This window comes from Panthera tigris, chromosome D1, assembly GCF_018350195.1.
Source record: "Panthera tigris isolate Pti1 chromosome D1, P.tigris_Pti1_mat1.1, whole genome shotgun sequence".
Lineage (NCBI taxonomy): Eukaryota > Metazoa > Chordata > Mammalia > Carnivora > Felidae > Panthera > Panthera tigris.
The window spans coordinates 95,384,283-95,401,578 of record NC_056669.1 but is presented as its reverse complement, the minus strand read 5'-3'; the positions used below and the strand labels follow the sequence as shown (position 1 = coordinate 95,401,578).

The window sequence follows — 17,296 nt, the reverse complement described above, 5'->3', positions numbered from 1 at the left end:
GTAGCTCCTGAACCACTCTGTACCCAACACTATTCTAGGTGCTGGGATGCAGCAGGAGAGGCAAAGTCCCTGCTTTTATCATATGTGGACAGCAGCAAAGTGGAGAGATCCTGTGGAAACAGCCAGAATAACTGCTCGTACTGATTAAGGGTATCCCAGTTGTTCCTCTACCCTCTATTTCTTTCAAGTAGATCTAGTCTGACAGTCTATAGAGAGTTTGCAAAGTGAGGCAAAGAAAATTCCTTCTTTGCCTTATTTAACATATTGCTGTAGCTAGCACATGTTCATACTCTGACAGATGATATTTGGAACACCATGTAAAACATTTTGCAAACTTTACAGTTTTCATACACTTGTGAGTAGCAATTTCTAAATAAAAGAGAGTTTACAAGGCTTTAAATTTGCAGTGCCTTTAATCAGAAATTGAAAAGTTAAGACTGAGTCAGAAGCAACACAACAGAACACTTTATTTCTACTGTTTAATTATAAATTGCTATGTGATCCTCATTACAAAACTAGGTAAGATCTGCCATCCATAAACTCAGAAGAGAGGAAGAAAGAAGGATGACAGGAGGTTGGTGGTTAAATCTGAGCGAATGGGAGGAACATTCGTCAACTTCATGCATTACGGTTCTGTTTACATTTCTGAGATCACAGCTAATTACCCAGTTTTAAGTTAAAGGTTCTGCTTTAATTAATACCATTAGTGGTTTTCAAGTGAAAGGAGATACATTTGAATTCTAAGTCTTATTCTCACTTTAGAAATCCAATCTCATCCAACACATCTAATGGAATTATACTGCACTATACTTAGTCTGATAATGTTCCTGATGAGTCTCCTAGTCTTAAAAAAAAAAAAAAAAAAAATCCATGTATCTATTCCACTCGCTGTGATTGGCAGCCCCAGGCTTTGGCCTCATTCAACACAAAGGAGGGCACTGGTGCCAGGGATCCACAGGTCCACTTGAATCTCCACTTGGACTTCTCATAGCTCTCTCAAGCTTAACATATCCCAAAGTGAAATCATCATTTTCTTTACAGAATTTTCTCCCGATCTAGGGTTTCTTGTCTTAGGGAAACAGCACAGAGTTGCTCAAGTCAGAACCTGCAAATTGCAAACCACTACTTGTATAATCCTGGACAATATTTAACCTCCTTAAGTCTGTTTCTTGTCCTAAAATGGTCACAGAAGCAGTAATGTCTACTTTATAGTACTGTTGAGGATTACATGAGATTTGTTAGCATGGTGTCTGGCATATAAAAGCACTTGGGGATGTTGGCAATAATGATTGGACACACCAAACAACTGCTATTGTTATTAATCAGTGCTTCTATCAGACAAAACCTCTGATGAGGACCCTCTCTCAATAGACACTGGTCCTGTTTCTACTTCCTAAACATCTCTGTAGTCAGGCTACTTCTAACCATTCCCAGTGCCTGAATCCTAATGTAACCACTGTCATCTTCTGTGTCATTGCTGAAAGAAGCTTACTGGTTTCCTTTTATCAATTCCTGCCCTCTTCCACTTGAAGTCAGAATAATCTCTCTAACATGATGTCAATTTACTGCTTAAAACTCTACAATGTCTATACTGTCTTTCCAGTAGAGCCCAAACCTATTAACTTGATTTTCTAAGCCTTTCATGAACTGGCCCTGGTTATCTCCTGACTGGCCACTGTCCCCTTTGCAGTCCGTGCTCTAGATTTACAGTTCTTCCATCAGTTCCTCCAACCTGTCAAGCACATTCATCTCCAGCCTTTTCTTCTACCTGGAAACCCTTCCCACATCTCTTCTCCCAGGGTTAATCAGCCTTTAGGGCTCACTTTAAATATTACTTTCTCAGAGACCATCTCTGACACCCTCAGCTTTCTCAGTAACATATTCTTTCATTACATTCACAGCTTGTTCAATAGCTGCCTTCCATAAAAGCAGAATGAGTATCAGTTTTATTTACTGCCGTATCTCTGGAATTTTATGTGTTGAATGAATTAGTACTTGAATCAATCAACAAACAGAAAGGAAAGGTGCCCTATAATAAAGTATTTGTCTGGTCTTTCTCCCAGATTTCTGGGGTAGAGGTTCTAAACCCTTGCTATTTCCAAGATGATAGGAGTTTCTTTGTAATTCATGGTGGGCCTTTTTTTTTTTTTTTTTTAAGCTTTATTTATTTAAGTAATCTCTACACTCAACGTAGGGCTTGAACTCATGACCCTGAGACCAAGAGTCACATGCTCTGCCTGCTCTACTGACTGAGCCAGCCAGGTTGGTTGGCCTTTGGATCACAACTGAGATTATGCTAATGAGATGAATCAGGATGGGGCTTGGTCACCAAAGAGACCAAACTGTGTGACTAGGAGGCTAAGGCCTTGAGCCAGCCCAACCTGCGAAAAGGGAGAGGGACTAGAAACGAAGTTCAGTCACATAGCCAAAGATTCAATTAATCATGTCTACATAATGAAACTCCAATAAAAATTCTGGACACTGAGTTTTCTGGTTGGTGAACATTAACCAACCAGAGGGGGAGGGGGTTCACCTTAACCCCACAGAGAGGCACAGAGTTCAGAACCCTCTCAGATCTTGCCCTATGGGTCTCTTTATTTGGCTAGTATTAATTCCTATCCTTCATAATAAAACTCTACTTGTGAGTATAGTGCTCTCCTAGTTCTGTAAGATGTTCTAGCAAATTATCAAACCTGAAGGGGTGATGGGAACCCCCAAATTTGTAGCCCGTTGGTCAGAAGTGCAGGTGGCCTGGAGACTGCTATATTTGAACTAAGGGCAGTCTTGTTGGGGACTATGCCCTGAACTTGTGGAGTGCACATTAACTCTGGGTGGTTAGGGACAAAATTGGATTGCATTACAAAAGGGAAGTTTTGGAAGTGTCTTAAACCCATAAATCATATCCTGATGTAATAGGCAAACGACCATCTGTTCTATCATCCCATCATGTTCCTGTAAGCCTTTCCTGTATACTTAAGCTAATAGCCTCTGCCCTTTCTTGGGCGTGAGCCATTTTATACCTGAGCTATGGGGGCAGGTGGTGGTATTTCCAAACATGAAAATTTATCTTTGGTACTCTCTCAACTAACTTTCTCTTGCCCTTCTATTCTTCCTCCCTTTCACAACACCCCACTGACCAACCTACCACTACAGTTTCCTCTTTTTTGTTGTTTTTTTAAGATTTTAAGTAATCTCTACAGTTGAACATGGGCCTTGAGGACTTGGGGGACCCTGAGATCAAGAGTCACACACTCTACCGACTAAGCCAGCTGTACCCTTCTACAGTTTCCTCTTTAAGTCTCTTCCTTTCCATTTCAAAATGATTTTTTCACGTCTTTCACTAACTACAACAGCCATTTCCTGCAGATGACTAATCCATCAAGGTCATAAACTAAATGTACTAATCCCAATAAGATGTAAATGAAGATGTCACTGGCCCTTTCGGAGACATTTTAAAAGTCAACTTAAAGCTAATTTCTAACTGGTAAAGTTCCTGAAGAGAGCAAGAAGTTAACAAGTAGCTTTATAAATTTCTAAATCCTCTGAAGAAGCAAGACTCTTCTACTTGTAACTTCCTTAGTCAGCTGGGACTGGGAAGCTACGCAACTCTTAACAAGTTCCTTCCTTCCCAGCGGTCCTGAAGAATTTTCCACAACCCAGTTCCTACAGGCCTTGGCTCTCTCTCCTCAGCCTATACCTATTTCTCTTCCTTTGATATATTGGGGACTTATATTGGGGACTTATATTGAACTATATAAGGAAGTCACCTCTGGATTCCAACCCAAATAACCTAGGAGTTTGCCATTTGGAAGCGAACTGGCCCTTTCCCTGAGTAGTGAATAATATTCTTGGGCCTTCTGTTGAGAAGTTTTAAAGACTTAAGTATAAACAGAGATAGAGTAGACTGATCTTAACTATTCATCTCTGCTCAAACCATATTTGAGGATAAATATTCTCAACATTTGACCATTCTCTATCTTGTAACATTCTGGAAAATACTAGGTTTTAGAGGAGAAAAATGGAACACATGCCTCCAAAGCATTACCCATAAACTATAAGGCTGCATGGGCAAAGATAACAAAAAGATATCTTTGCATTTAGCTGAGGAGAAAAGAAGGACACAAATTAAAAGAAAATATCCCATCAAATACATAAGCGGAGCAAGTATTCACTTAAAATGGCATGGGAAGAAAAAGAAGAGTAAGTTCTATTCTAGCTTTTGCAGTCAATAATTTTTGCAATTAATTGACTTTTATTATCTATACTATTGTTGGCTACATACTATTATCTATACTGTTATTTATACTATTGCTATTGTCTATACTATTTTTAATATTACACTATTAAAATGATGCCTCTTCAGAAAATTATGGCACTGCATGCACATAGGAAAAGGTCAACAGGTAATAAACACTCCTGAATACACTAAGCCAGCACAGCGTCACATCAGCCTGTACCAACTAAGTCTCTTGATTCTGCAACTTACACAAAGCATGACAGTATGTATGCATGGAGAAGACCTTGATAGCGTTTGGCATGGTGAGATTCTTGGTCTAGGACGCATTAAGAGCTTGAATAAAGCTGTGATTGATTTTTTTTAATGATTCACAAATGAAATAGCTGTTTTCTCCATGAAGACCTTTTTATTTTTTCTTCTAGGACAAAGAATGTCACTTTTTAAAGGTTAAAAAAAAGTCATAGTAGTGGAATTTGAAAACAGTGTTGTCTGTGGCATACTTCAAATCCAAGGCTACTCTTTTGGCCTTGGTAAAATACGCCTCCTGCGATGTGTTATGCCAAGTCCTCCAAACCAACAGTGGAGCACACATGAGAATCTCTCCTGAGGAAGCAAGCAAGTAAGCATTGTAGCATTTGCATTTTGTTAACCCGATTGTTTGCTTATTCAAAGCAGTATTGATGTCATTTTCTCTAAATAGTTGAAGTTTTTTAAGCTTTCTCAAATCTGTGTTTCTTGGCATTTGCCTGAAAGAAGACAGCAGATGCTTACTTATTTTACATAACAGAGTTAAGAATCCAACTTCTCAACCTTAAGCATTTATAGTCTATCAAGTTACTGTGACCTTTCAGTATAAATTCAAACAATTCATGGCCATTTTCTTCCCACTTATCTTACCGAAAACTTGATGTTTCTTTCATGACAAAGGGCTTTAGCATTTTCCTTCGAAATTCTGACAATGCTCATTTTCTTTATTAAGCACTGACTATATACTTTGGTGGTTAATGCTATTCAAACAAATGGAGTATACCTTGGTGATTTATTTTTTCTTTTATCATTCCCAGTTTCATTAATACTCAGTAGAAAAAATTCCTTTCTACGCCTTCATATAGATTGCTAGGTCTTACCAGAAATCCATCTACATGTTTATTATTCTAGCAAATGTAAGAAAGGTGAGGCCATGACATTACACGAAGGAGGAAGGAGAATAAATGAGATTATTTCCTCCTTATGAGACAGAGGTTAGGGTATGTGGGATCTGGGTGGGGAGCAAAGAGGGAGGAAGGTGAAGATACATACCCAGGGAATTATAAAAAAAAAAGGAAACGGGGGCACCTGGGTGGCTCAGTTGGTTAAGTGTCTGACTTCGGCCCAGGTCACGATCTCGCGGTTCATGGGTTCAAGACCTGTGTCGGGCTCTGTGCTGACAGCTCGGAGCCTGGAGCCTGCTTCAGATTCTGTGTCTCCCTCTCTCTCTACCCCTCCCCCGCTCACACTGTGTGTGTGTGTCTCTCTCTTTCCAAAATAAACATTTAAAAATATTTTTTAAAAGAAAAAAATACATAAAAAGAAAACATAAACATTAGATTCCTCCCCCAACAACAGGTTCTACAATATAACCTGTTCTACACTAGAGAACGAACTGTAAGATTAGAGTTGAAATATGACCTAGTGATAAAATGTAGCTCATAAAGTGATTTATATTTGTATTTATATTTATATTTATAAGGTGTTTTAGTAGTTCCCTCCAAAACCTTGACAAAATTATGATGCAATGTAAGTCTATCTGCTAATAATTGTCAATAATTATGTACACCTTATGATTAAGGAGACAGTTGTAATAGAGTAGGAAGAAAACGAAACACTCAGCCAGTTAATAAGATAATGTACGTGAAGATGGTGGTATAGACTTGAAAGGATTATGCAAACATAAGCTACAATTATTTTTATCATCGATTTGTCACCAAATAGAAATTTATGCATGTAAGTTGTGTGTGTGTGTGTGTGTGTGTATGCCAATAAGTAATCAATCAGTTTAATTGCAGTGTAACTTTAAAGCGGGGTTTCTCAGCCTCAGCACTACTAAGATTTTAGGTGATGTCCTTGCTGTGGGAGTCTGTCCGTGTGTTGTAGGATGTTTAGCAGCTTCCCTGACCCACTAGACCTGACCCACTAGGGGCTACTAGAAATTCTTCCACCTCCTCCCTCAATTAGTCACCATTCGAAATGTCTCTGGACAATGCCAGACAATGCAAAATTGCTCCTGGCTGAAAACCCTGTTAAAGCCTAAGAAAAATGTAAAAATTATGGCTCACCCACACAAACTGAGGATGAGAGACAGCCAGTATGAACTGGAAGCAAAGATGTCCCTCACTGGGCACAATATGGCTACTGAACACTTAAAATGTGGCTAATCAGAAATGAGAAATGTTGCAAGCATAACATATGTAGGAAAGGAAGACGTAGTATGAGAAAAAGAATGCAAACTATTTCAATAACTTTTTATATGGATTACACGCTAAGGTGATATTTTGGATATGGAGGGCTAAAATAAAATACATTACCAAAATGAACTTTATCTGTTACTGTTTACTTTTTTTAAATGTGGCTACTAGAGAAGTTAAAATGACACACTGGCTCATGTTATATTTCTATATTTCTATCAGACAAGGGCTGAACTTGAGCAAAAACTATCCCTCCTTCACACTAATATTCTAAGCAGCCTTTCTTTGATGATAGGGAAGGGAACTCAAAAGAGCTCTGTCCTCAGTTTTTTCCTTACATTCTCTATATTCGCCTTGGATGAGCTCTAGTCTCAATGTTTCAATGAGATTACTATTTACAGATAACTAATCTCCGAACTCTATCTCCTGTTCATAGCTCAACTAAAACCTAGATCCAGGGCACCTGGCTGGCTAAGTTGGTAGAGCATGGGACTCCTGATGTCAGCATCATGAATTTGGGCCCCACATTAGCTGTAGACATTATTTAAAAAATAAATAAACTTAAAAAAAAAAAAAAAAGACAGAGAGAACCCTACTTTAAATAAATAAGTAAACAAATAAATCAATCCTAGATCCATATATCCAACTATCAACTTAACAACCCCACTTGGGCATCCTGGATGAACCCCAAACTTAAATGATCCTCATCCCAAACAAGATTCCTTCAGGATTCCTCATTTTAGTAAATGGCCCCATTGACCAGGTTCTCAGGCCAGAAACCTGAAAGTCATCCATGAGTGCTCTCTTCTTCATCCCCCTTGCAATCTCTCACAAAAGTCTGCTTCATTTACTTCCTAATATTTCTGGAATCCTCCTTTCTCCCACCCCACGGCCTAGGCCAAGTCACCATTACTGTGCCCTATATCACCTCCCTCTTCCCCTTTATACTGTTACTACACCATACCCTGCCCTTCTCAAAAGTGCTGTCTTTCCTACTAGAACATTATACTACATGAAGTCAGGCGCTCTCTTGTTTGCTGCTATGTCTCTGGTTCTTTGACGAAAAAATGAATGAAAGCATAAAGAGGGTACAAACTGCTACCTTACAGGTTGCAATTTACTAAGGAGCTGGACTGTAAGAACAAGGGTTCCATTAGCATATGAGGCCTGGAAAATATCAGTCTTTATGTCTAAATACAGACTTAGGTGTAGACACAAGTCCTAGGGTTCCAGAAGTGGGGAAATGTGCTTGGGCACCACATGCCCTGTACTCTCATCCTTCACAGATCTCTCTACTGTGCCTAAACTCACACTGTAAACTCTCTATATGTTGGGTCAGGAAAGAACAGCTGAGACTGCCTTTTATAATCCTCCAGGCCTCCGGGAAAATGATGCCTGACATTTCCCATCTTCAGCACCATTGTCTCAGAGTATCTATAGTTTCAAAGTTACCCAGTGAAAAGCAGCTAAAAGTTATACAAAGCTTTAAACAATCATGAACTATTTCTGAAACAAAATTATTCTCCAAGAATAGAAGTTCAAGACAAATCTCTTCTCATTAGGGATACTCAATCTACCTCTGCGCTTAAGCCAGCCTTCATTCCCCTATCCATGTACAACTAGTTTGAAAGGGTGGAGAATGGACCATGGCCGTGTCTATCCTAACTAGTAAGTTACAGCTGCTGCTGATTAGGAAGTTTGAAATGACAAGAATTTTATAGATGTTAGTGGTGTTCTGGGTATTCCAGAACTGGGCTAAGAAGGAGGAACTTGTAAAAGATTCCAGGCAATGCATGTATTTAGAGAAGAACATGTAGACACATGGGCAAAAACCACACCCATGTCTCCATTCACCTTTTGCCATGGGCTCTCCTATAAGTGGGAGAGTAGTGGTGTGGGTAGGCAGGGTGTGGTGTTATGTGATAGGGACCAGGCAGGAGCTGAAGCACAGCACGTCAAGGCCAGGGTGAATTGCAGGTCCAAGGGCACTACATAGGCTACATATATGTAACTCTTTTCTTTTATTGTCTTATCCAGAAATTATATAAAAGACCACTCTTACAGTATGAGGAGGGGAGGTGGGGTCTCAACTAAAGAAAGGTTAGGAAACTTTTTTTAAGTTTGTTTGTTTGTTTGTTTATTTATTTATTTAGAGAGAGAGAGACAGAGTGAGAGAGAGCACAAGCACACATGCAGGGCTGAGGGGCAGAGAGAGAGGGAGATGGAGAATCTCAAGCAGGCTCTGTGCTGTCAGCTCAGAGCCGGATGTGGGGCTCAATCAGAGTCTGACTCTTGATTTAGGCTCAGGTCATGATCTCATGGTTTGTGGAATTGAGCCATGAGTGGGGCTCTGAGCTGACAGCGTGGAGGCTGCTTAGGATTCTCTCTTTACCTCTCTCTCTGCCCCTCACCCCCGTGTATGTGCTTGTGCGCTCTCTCTCTCTCAAAAATAAATAGACTTTAAAAAAAATTTTTTTAATGTTTGTTTATTTATTTATTTATTTTAAAAAATAGGAACACACCTTTTTATTTATTTTTGAGACACAGAGAGACAGAGCATGAACGTGGGAGGGATAGATAGAGAGGGAGACACAGAATCGGAAGCAGGCTCCAGGCTCTGAGCCATCAGCCCAGAGCCCAATGCGGGGCTCAAACCCACGGACCGCGAGATCGTGACCTGAGCTGAAATCGGACGTTTAACCGACTGAGCCGCCCAGGTGCCCCAATGTTTATTTATTTTTGAGAGAGAGAGAAACAGAGTGTGAGCAGGAGAGGGGCAGAGAGAGAGAGAGAGGGAGACACAGAATCTGAAGCAGGCTCCAGGCTCCAACCTGTCACAACAGAGCCCAACATGGGGCTCAAACTCATGAGCTGTGAGATCATGACCTGAGCCGAAGTCAGCTACCCAACCGACTGAGCCACCCAGGCACCAAGACTTTTTTTTTTTTAATTATTTTCTCTTCATTTTTTCTCCTCTGATAACCCCCAGAAGAAAATGATGACAATTACCAACCAGGCTCACACCAAATTAGGCAGTGGGATAAAGAAATTTGGCAGAGAAGCAAAGCTTTTCTGCACTAGATGTTCTGTGTCTTTCTGGAAATGACTCAAAAAGTGATGAGTACCTTCACAGAGCCCATTTTTTTCCCTTAAAATGTGGTGACTCTTTTCCATAATAATGTTCAATACCTGCCCTATCTTAGCAAAAGCATCGCTTTTTAGTAATTAATAAGAGCAAGGTAGCCAAGATATAACAAAATGAAGTAGCAGACTTGGAAAAAACAAATAGAGGGCAGAATCCTGACTTTACTACTTGGTATTCACATGACCTTAGGCAAGACTCTCAGCCACATATTCTCAGCTGGGGTGATCCATCCAAGTGGTACAAAAACTGGCTCAGGGAGTGGGTAGTGTAAGATCTTATTCTTTGTCTGTTAAGGCACAGATATACACACAGTACATAAATAAGACATACTTCATGAGAGGGAAGATTAGGAGAAAGTAATGTCTAAAAGGGCTCTTTGGGTGAGAGAAGGGTGGTAACAAACAAAAGGTTGAGAAACACTTTCCTTGGCCTCCATTTCCTCCCCTGTCAAAATGGGTATCACCCACCTTAAAGAATTATTATGATAGAATCATATCTAAATACATACAAAGAGAATGAGAGACAGAAAATAGAGAAAACAAGCAAAATTGTAAAATAGTCATTAAAATAGAAAACACAAAGACCTAAATGTATATAGATTAATGCCATCTAATAATCAATTGTATAACAAGACTGTTTTCTTCTCACTACTCATTTTACCAACTGAATACCTAATCCAAAAAGGGAATGTACAATCATAGTAAAAGGCAATTAGTAAATGTAAGAAGAATCTATAAATGCGACAAAGATACAAACCTAAAACACCAATTTTCAGGCCTGCCAAGCTTGTTTTAATTTTATCATAAATATCTTCTGATGCAAAGTCAACAGCAATGGTCATTGTTTCCACCTTGAATTTTTCTCCTAGGGAAAAAAAAAAACACAAATGGAGAGAGAGAGGGAGAATTACAACATGACAATTAAGAGGAAAACAACTGATGACATTATCTTTTCAAACCCTTTTCCCTGTCCAATTCGATAAGAAATTTAGACCAGGATAATTTTAAGCAATCATGAGACCATCTAAGAGATGATACAGAGTCAACACAATAAGTCTGCAATAAAAATTCCAATGTTGTTACAGAGCTGGCTGACTGCTCCTTAATCAGTTCTTCCTCTATAAATCAGTAATGACTCCTTTTTAGGCCTGTAGGTACAAATAATAAAACATGTAGGGCACCTGGGTGGCTCAGTCGGTTGGGCGGCCGACTATAGCTCAGGTCATGATCTTGTGGTCGGTGAGTTCAAGCCCCGCATCAGGGTTTGTGCTGAGAGCTCAGAGCCTGGAGCCTGCTTCCGATTCTGTGTCTCCCCCTCGCTCTGCCCCTTCCCTGTTTGCTCTCTGTCTCTGTCTCTCAAAATTAATAAACAATAAAAAAATAAAAAACAAATAATAAACATGATTCGTATCATAATGTTATATACTGTTTAAATATCACTGGTTTTGTGATTTTAATTGCAAACGATGCTTCATAATTTCAGGAAGAAGGATTTATATTCCAAAATGTTTTAAAGTGTGATATATAAAAGTCCATCTTATTAGGGCACCTGGTGGCTCAGTCGGTTAAGCATCTGACTTTGGCCCAGGTCCTGTCTCGTGGTTCATGAGTTTGAGCCCCTCATTGGACTTTCTGATGACAGCTCAGAGCCTGGAGTGTGCTTTGGATTCTGTATCTCCTCTCTCTGCCCCTCCTCTGCTTGCTCTCTCTTTCGAAAATAAATAAACATTAAAAAAAAAAAAAAAGTACATCTTCTTAAAATGGAAATAAAATTAGTATGATCGTAATGGAATTTAGAGGCTTGGTTAATAGTTAATAGCCACTACATTAACGAATCCACACAAAACGCACAAGAATACAGCTGCAAAGTGACATAAGAAAAGATCTCACTCAGTTTTCTACTTTGTACGGGACTACTGAGGTACAAACAGAGCTAATGAAAATAACAGATTGAGAAATGAGACTCTGGAGAAACTGACCTTACTGAGGTAATGCAGAATTTTACTTCTGCCCTCACTCATGAGCCCATTTGAGAAGATGGCATGGACTGTGAGGTCCCCCAGGCACGGGTACCAATTTTACTTTCATACATATTTGCTAAATGGCTTTGAGCCATTTGCTAAATGGCTTTGCAAGTCACATTTCCTCCGTGAGCCTCACTCAGCAACCTCTCCCGAAAATGAAGGTGAGGCTACCCAGCTTAAGATTCGAGGCTCGTGTGGTATCTAGTGATATACAAGAGGCACTCCATAAATGTTGGTCCCCTCTCTCCTCCACTAACCCTGTTCTCACTTCACTTAGTGAAGTTCAGGTAACCAAGAATGTTTACTCTTTGGAACTTGATGAGAATCCAAAAGAATTTAAAAACCCTGCTTCCAAAAAAATAGATTTTTCTTCATTTGAAGTTGATGCTGGCTCATCACAGAGTATGGAACATTGATCCACACAGGTCACCGTTCTTGATCCACCACTAAAGAGCTGGTTCACGAGAGATCAGTTTGTTAGTCTCAAGGAAGTATTGACCTTAGGTAGGAACCCATGAACGAACTAGAGATGAGAATATCTGACCTACAAAATATCGTATCTGGTGTTAAAGGCACACTTACTATTCCAATATAAATGAGTTATTATATGTGTTCATGTAATGGAGAGCCACATACACAGTTGTCATTTTATAATAGCTGGTTCAACAGGTCTTATTATAAATGGTTCCCAGGATTTATCACCAGAAAGTAAAGAACACTGCCCTTATTAGAGCCACAGATTCACAAGAAAAAAAGAGCCAAATCAAAAGGCTGAAGGATACCTTTTATTAAATGTAAAACTTTATTCAGGAATAAAATAAGATAAACTTATCTATTTATTTTGAGAAAAGCAAAGTATGTTTCCACACCAGTGCTATATACTGACATTTAGGAAAATTCTCTCCAGTAATAAAAGCCACCTCACAACCCCTGAATCAAATTTACTCTTTTAAATCTCACAGAATTTGGGGAATGTACTTATAACATAGAGTCTTATTATAGATGGGCTGCTAAAAATATTCAGAGACCCTTTTGGAAAGAATGTCATTTTATTTAATAAGAACCCTCAAGTAAGCTTTTCTTTGTACTCACGTTAGGATAAGCAAAATGGCTTCTGATGCAAGTTTTTCAAGGTAAATACAATTTTGAACTTGACCCTGAATTACCCTGAATCATGTCCTACTCCAGTTAACACTGCTGTTCTTCTCCTGGGCTCCACTGCTTCCATCGTGAGCTTCTTCTGCAAAGTAGGTCTGCTCATATCTCCCCCCCCCCACCCCCCCCCCACCAAACCCCCAGAGCTCCAGCTGGCTTACAGTGAGGGTCACAGTCAGCCGTGATAGCCTAACACTGCTTTGAACTCACCTCCACCTCCCTGTTCTCCTGGGTGTCCCCAGTTCTAGCTGCACAGGCCCCGAGCAAGTCTTTAAACTCCCGAAACACACTCAGGGCTTTTGCACTTACGGTTCCCTCTGCCTAGAATGCTCTTCTGCATCCCTGTGTCTGTTGGATCTTTAGGCAAATGTTACCTCTTCATGGAAACCCTCCTTGACTACCTTTAAAAAAAATGCAACCACTTCTCCACTAGCACCCCCGGTCCCCCTTCCCAGCTTTATTTCATTCCATGGCACTTAACCACCCATCCTCTAATATACTATGTATCTTAATAATACCTGTATTTGCTATCATCCCTCCCCCTCCCCCCAGCCCCACATTAAGCTTTGTAAAGACAAGAACTTGGGTCTATTTTGTTCAGTTGCTCAACAGTATCACAAAGGATCCAGGGTCTTTCCTCCCTCCTCTCTTATTCCCTTAGGCTGGCTCCCCTCCTGGTTTCACGAAAGCCACTGCCCTTCCAAACATCCCATGCAGACAGCAACGTGCAGTGGCAGAAATGCAACATCCTGTTACATGTCCCTTCTAGAGAGTGAGGAAAATTTCCCCAGAGTCCAGCAAACTCCCCTCACATTTCCTTTCCAGGATTATGAGATAAGCATGCTCTTGACTGGGCCCATGGACAGGCTTTAAGGATTCCATGCACTGTCCCCACTACCGCCGCCAAGTTGTGATGGAGAGAAAGAGCAGCATGTACATAAGAATAGGACGGGACAGGGGCCCAGGCAATCAGAAGAGAATTATGAGGACTATTCTAAAAGCTGAGGTGGGAGGTAGCTGGCTTCCTGAAGGAACTGGGGAACTAAATCTAGGCATCTTCCCCCTTCCCATCACCTACCAGCCCTCATCTGACCCCGCCAACAGAAATCACACAGATGAACAAACATCCTCTAATCTGAGGAGGTAATAAAGCACCTGGAACAGACGTGGGTACCATATACACATAATACCACCTTCATTTCCTCCTTCACCACCTCCCTAAACCCAGGCTCTTCATAAGACCACCAGTCCACACCACTCAGCAACAGCCCACTCCTAGGGAAGAATAAGAACTTTATCAAAGCCTCTGGAGAGGTACTTGTGAGTACTCTGATCCTCGGCCACCACAAAGGCACAAGGGATGACAGCTGGGTAATAAGTTAAAATCAATACCCTATAAGTGTAGGATAAAGGTACACAAACAAATGAATTTGGATGTTGCAGTGGAAAGACATAGGCACTCAACTGCCCCTTCCAGGAAATTCTGGTTGCCCTTGGCTATTGGAGTATCATCAGCAGAGAGCTTTCAGGTGTCAGCCCCTTCAGGGATTGCCTCGGCTTCACAGAGCTGCCTGGACTGAGATCATGCCTTTCCCATGATGTCCACATATGACTGATCGAGGTGGGAGTATAAACCCATTGGACCACTTGTACATATCAGCTTCTGACTCCAAAATCATAGTCTGTTTATTGTCCTATTTTCTATTCTTTCATAATGCCCTAGTTATCATTATACTAGCTTTAAAACAATTTTAATATTTCTAGTGGTACAATGCTCCTTCATTACTATTCTTTTTCAAAAGTTTATTGGTTATCCTTAGTTGTTTAGTCAGTTTTCACTAGGGTTACATTAAACGTTTCAATTAAATTTATGAAGGATGACAATGTGGCATTCCCTCCAGGCTCTCCATTTACTCAGTGTCTCACAGTAAAATCTTGTGGTTGTAAATTGTTAAAGAAATTAAAGAACTAAAGAATGCCATTATTAGAATATTACACGCCGTTATGCAAAGATACTCAATACTGTTGATAATTCCTACTGTCAAACCACTTGGTATTTCAAACTGGGTAGGCTGGCATCCTGCCACTTACAATTGTGGCCACATACAATCATGCCCTCCTCCCTTTTTTCAGATTGGAATGATTCTGGGATGGTCTTGGCCCACTATTCCTCAGCCTAGTGGCAGAGACCAAAAACTAAGAAGCAAAAAGCTGACAAGTGGTATGAGCTGCTCAAGGCAGTCAACTCACCAGAAATGAAGGCTGAAAATCAGCTCTGGCTTGTGGGAAATGAAGCTAAGAAATAGCTGGGTTGATAACATTATTCCCTTTTTATTTACCAGTCCACCGAAAGCCATCCAACCACAATTGTGGAATCAGAGAAAAAAAATATTGCTTGTAACTACAAACCTATATAATAATGAGCGTCCTCACTGTCTGAAACCATTCCGTTACTTCCAAGCTTGGGTGCCGTGCTCCTCCAGTCACATGGTTACTCAGAGGACTGTAAATTAGTGTAGGGTCAAGTCCGGAATTGACAGAGAAGGAACTGCACATATAAGTAGTCTCAAGATGCTGCTAAACCCTCTCAATATTAAAACTATCACATTATTAGGTTCACATCTTAAAAGGTCACAAAACATATTCAGAATAGTCTTATGTTTAACATCCTTCTAAGTCTGGCCATCATTATTTTCATTTTGCTCAACAGATTCACATCTCTTAAATAATCTTTCCCTAAGGATAATTGTATAGGTCTCAGAAAGACTGGTCTTGGGGCGCCTGGGTGGCTCAGTTGGTTAAGCATCCAACTCTTGGTTTCAGATCGGGTCATGATCCCTCGTTCATGACATGGAGCCCTGCGTGGGGCTCTGCAGTGATAGTGTGGAGCCTGCTTAGGAGTCTCTCTCTCCCCCTCTTTCTGCTCCTCCCCTGCTCACGCTCTATTTCTCTCTCTCTCTCAAAATAAATAAATAAACATTTAAAAAAAAAAAAAAAAAAAGGAAAGACTTGTCTCATTTTTCCCCTGGGTATCGGGATAGTGGGTCTGCGAATGCTAGCAAAGAGGTCTAATCTACATAAACTCATGTATTATTTATAATTTTTTCTATTAATAAAACCAAAAATAATACATTGGTTCTCTTTTGTCCCTACATCTGCTCCAAATAAACAATCTGCTATTCTCCTAAGTTTCAGGTACTTTCCATTGTGAAACTCTTGTTGCATTCAGCCTTCCCCATCTTTTCCATATTATAAATTTCATCATTTAAGATTCCAGTTGTGGGGCACCTGGGTGGCTCAGTCAGTTGAGCGTGGGACACTTGACCTCAGCTCAGGTCATGAGCTCGCAGTTGTGGGATCCAGCCCTGCAGCATCAGGCTCCACACTGAGCAAGCAGTCTGCTTCAGATTCTCTCTCTCCCTTGCTCTCTGCCCCCCTCCCCTCGCACGTGCATGCACACTCATTCGCATGCTCTCTCTCTCTCTCTCTCTCTCTCACAAAATAAATAAACATAAAAAAAAAGACTCAAGTTGTGCCACCAGCCCTGTGTACTGTCTTTTCATGATTCCCATTTCTTCCAAGGTAAAGCTATTTACTCTCTCAGCTGTGTTCCTAAAGACCTTCTAAACTTAGTAAACTTATTAGCATAATGTATTGTGCAAACAGTCTACTTCCTAACAAACATGGATCATTCTCTGTCACCTTTGTATATACAGCACCTAGCACAATGCCTGGAGCATAACAGAGGTGACTCAAATGTTTGCTGAGTGAGTAAATACATCCAGGCTGATACAGCTGGTTTATTAAAATCACGGGGTGCCTGGGTGGCTCAGTTGGTTAAGTGGCCAACTTCGGCTCAGGTCATGATCTCGCAGTTTGTGAGTTCGAGTCCCATGTTGGGCCCTGTGCTGACAGCTCAAAGCCTGGAGCCTGCTTCGGATTCTGTGTCTCCCTCTCTCTTTGCCCTTCCCCAGCTCACACTGTCTCTGTCTCTCTTGAAAATAAATGTTAAAAAAAAAATTTTTTTTAAATAAAATCATCTTTTCAGTACTTCTTAAACTCTTCCCTATAGAAATAAAACTGTAGGGTGGTAAGAGATGTCCATTATGAGACATAATAACATACAGTACTTACTATTAGGCATTATAAAGCATTAAGATAAATTGAGAAACAAGTCCATTCCTCTGTCCTGCATGGGTCGGATTACAATTCTCATAGAGACAGAAACATTTTAGAGTTGTATGAAACCATCCAGTCCCATCTAAAAAAAAAAAAAAAAAGTACTTCCGGGA

General features: G+C 40.3%; 1 protein-coding gene across 1 annotated transcript in view; it reads right to left on the bottom strand.

The window, feature by feature from the left end:
* Positions 1-17,296, bottom strand: part of HSD17B12 (hydroxysteroid 17-beta dehydrogenase 12) — a 167,848-nt gene that overhangs the window by 52,538 nt on the left and 98,014 nt on the right. The window contains exon 4 of the mRNA XM_007082068.3: positions 10,583-10,690. Coding sequence (XP_007082130.1) covers positions 10,583-10,690 — 108 coding nt within the window. The remainder of the gene's footprint in view (positions 1-10,582; positions 10,691-17,296) is intronic.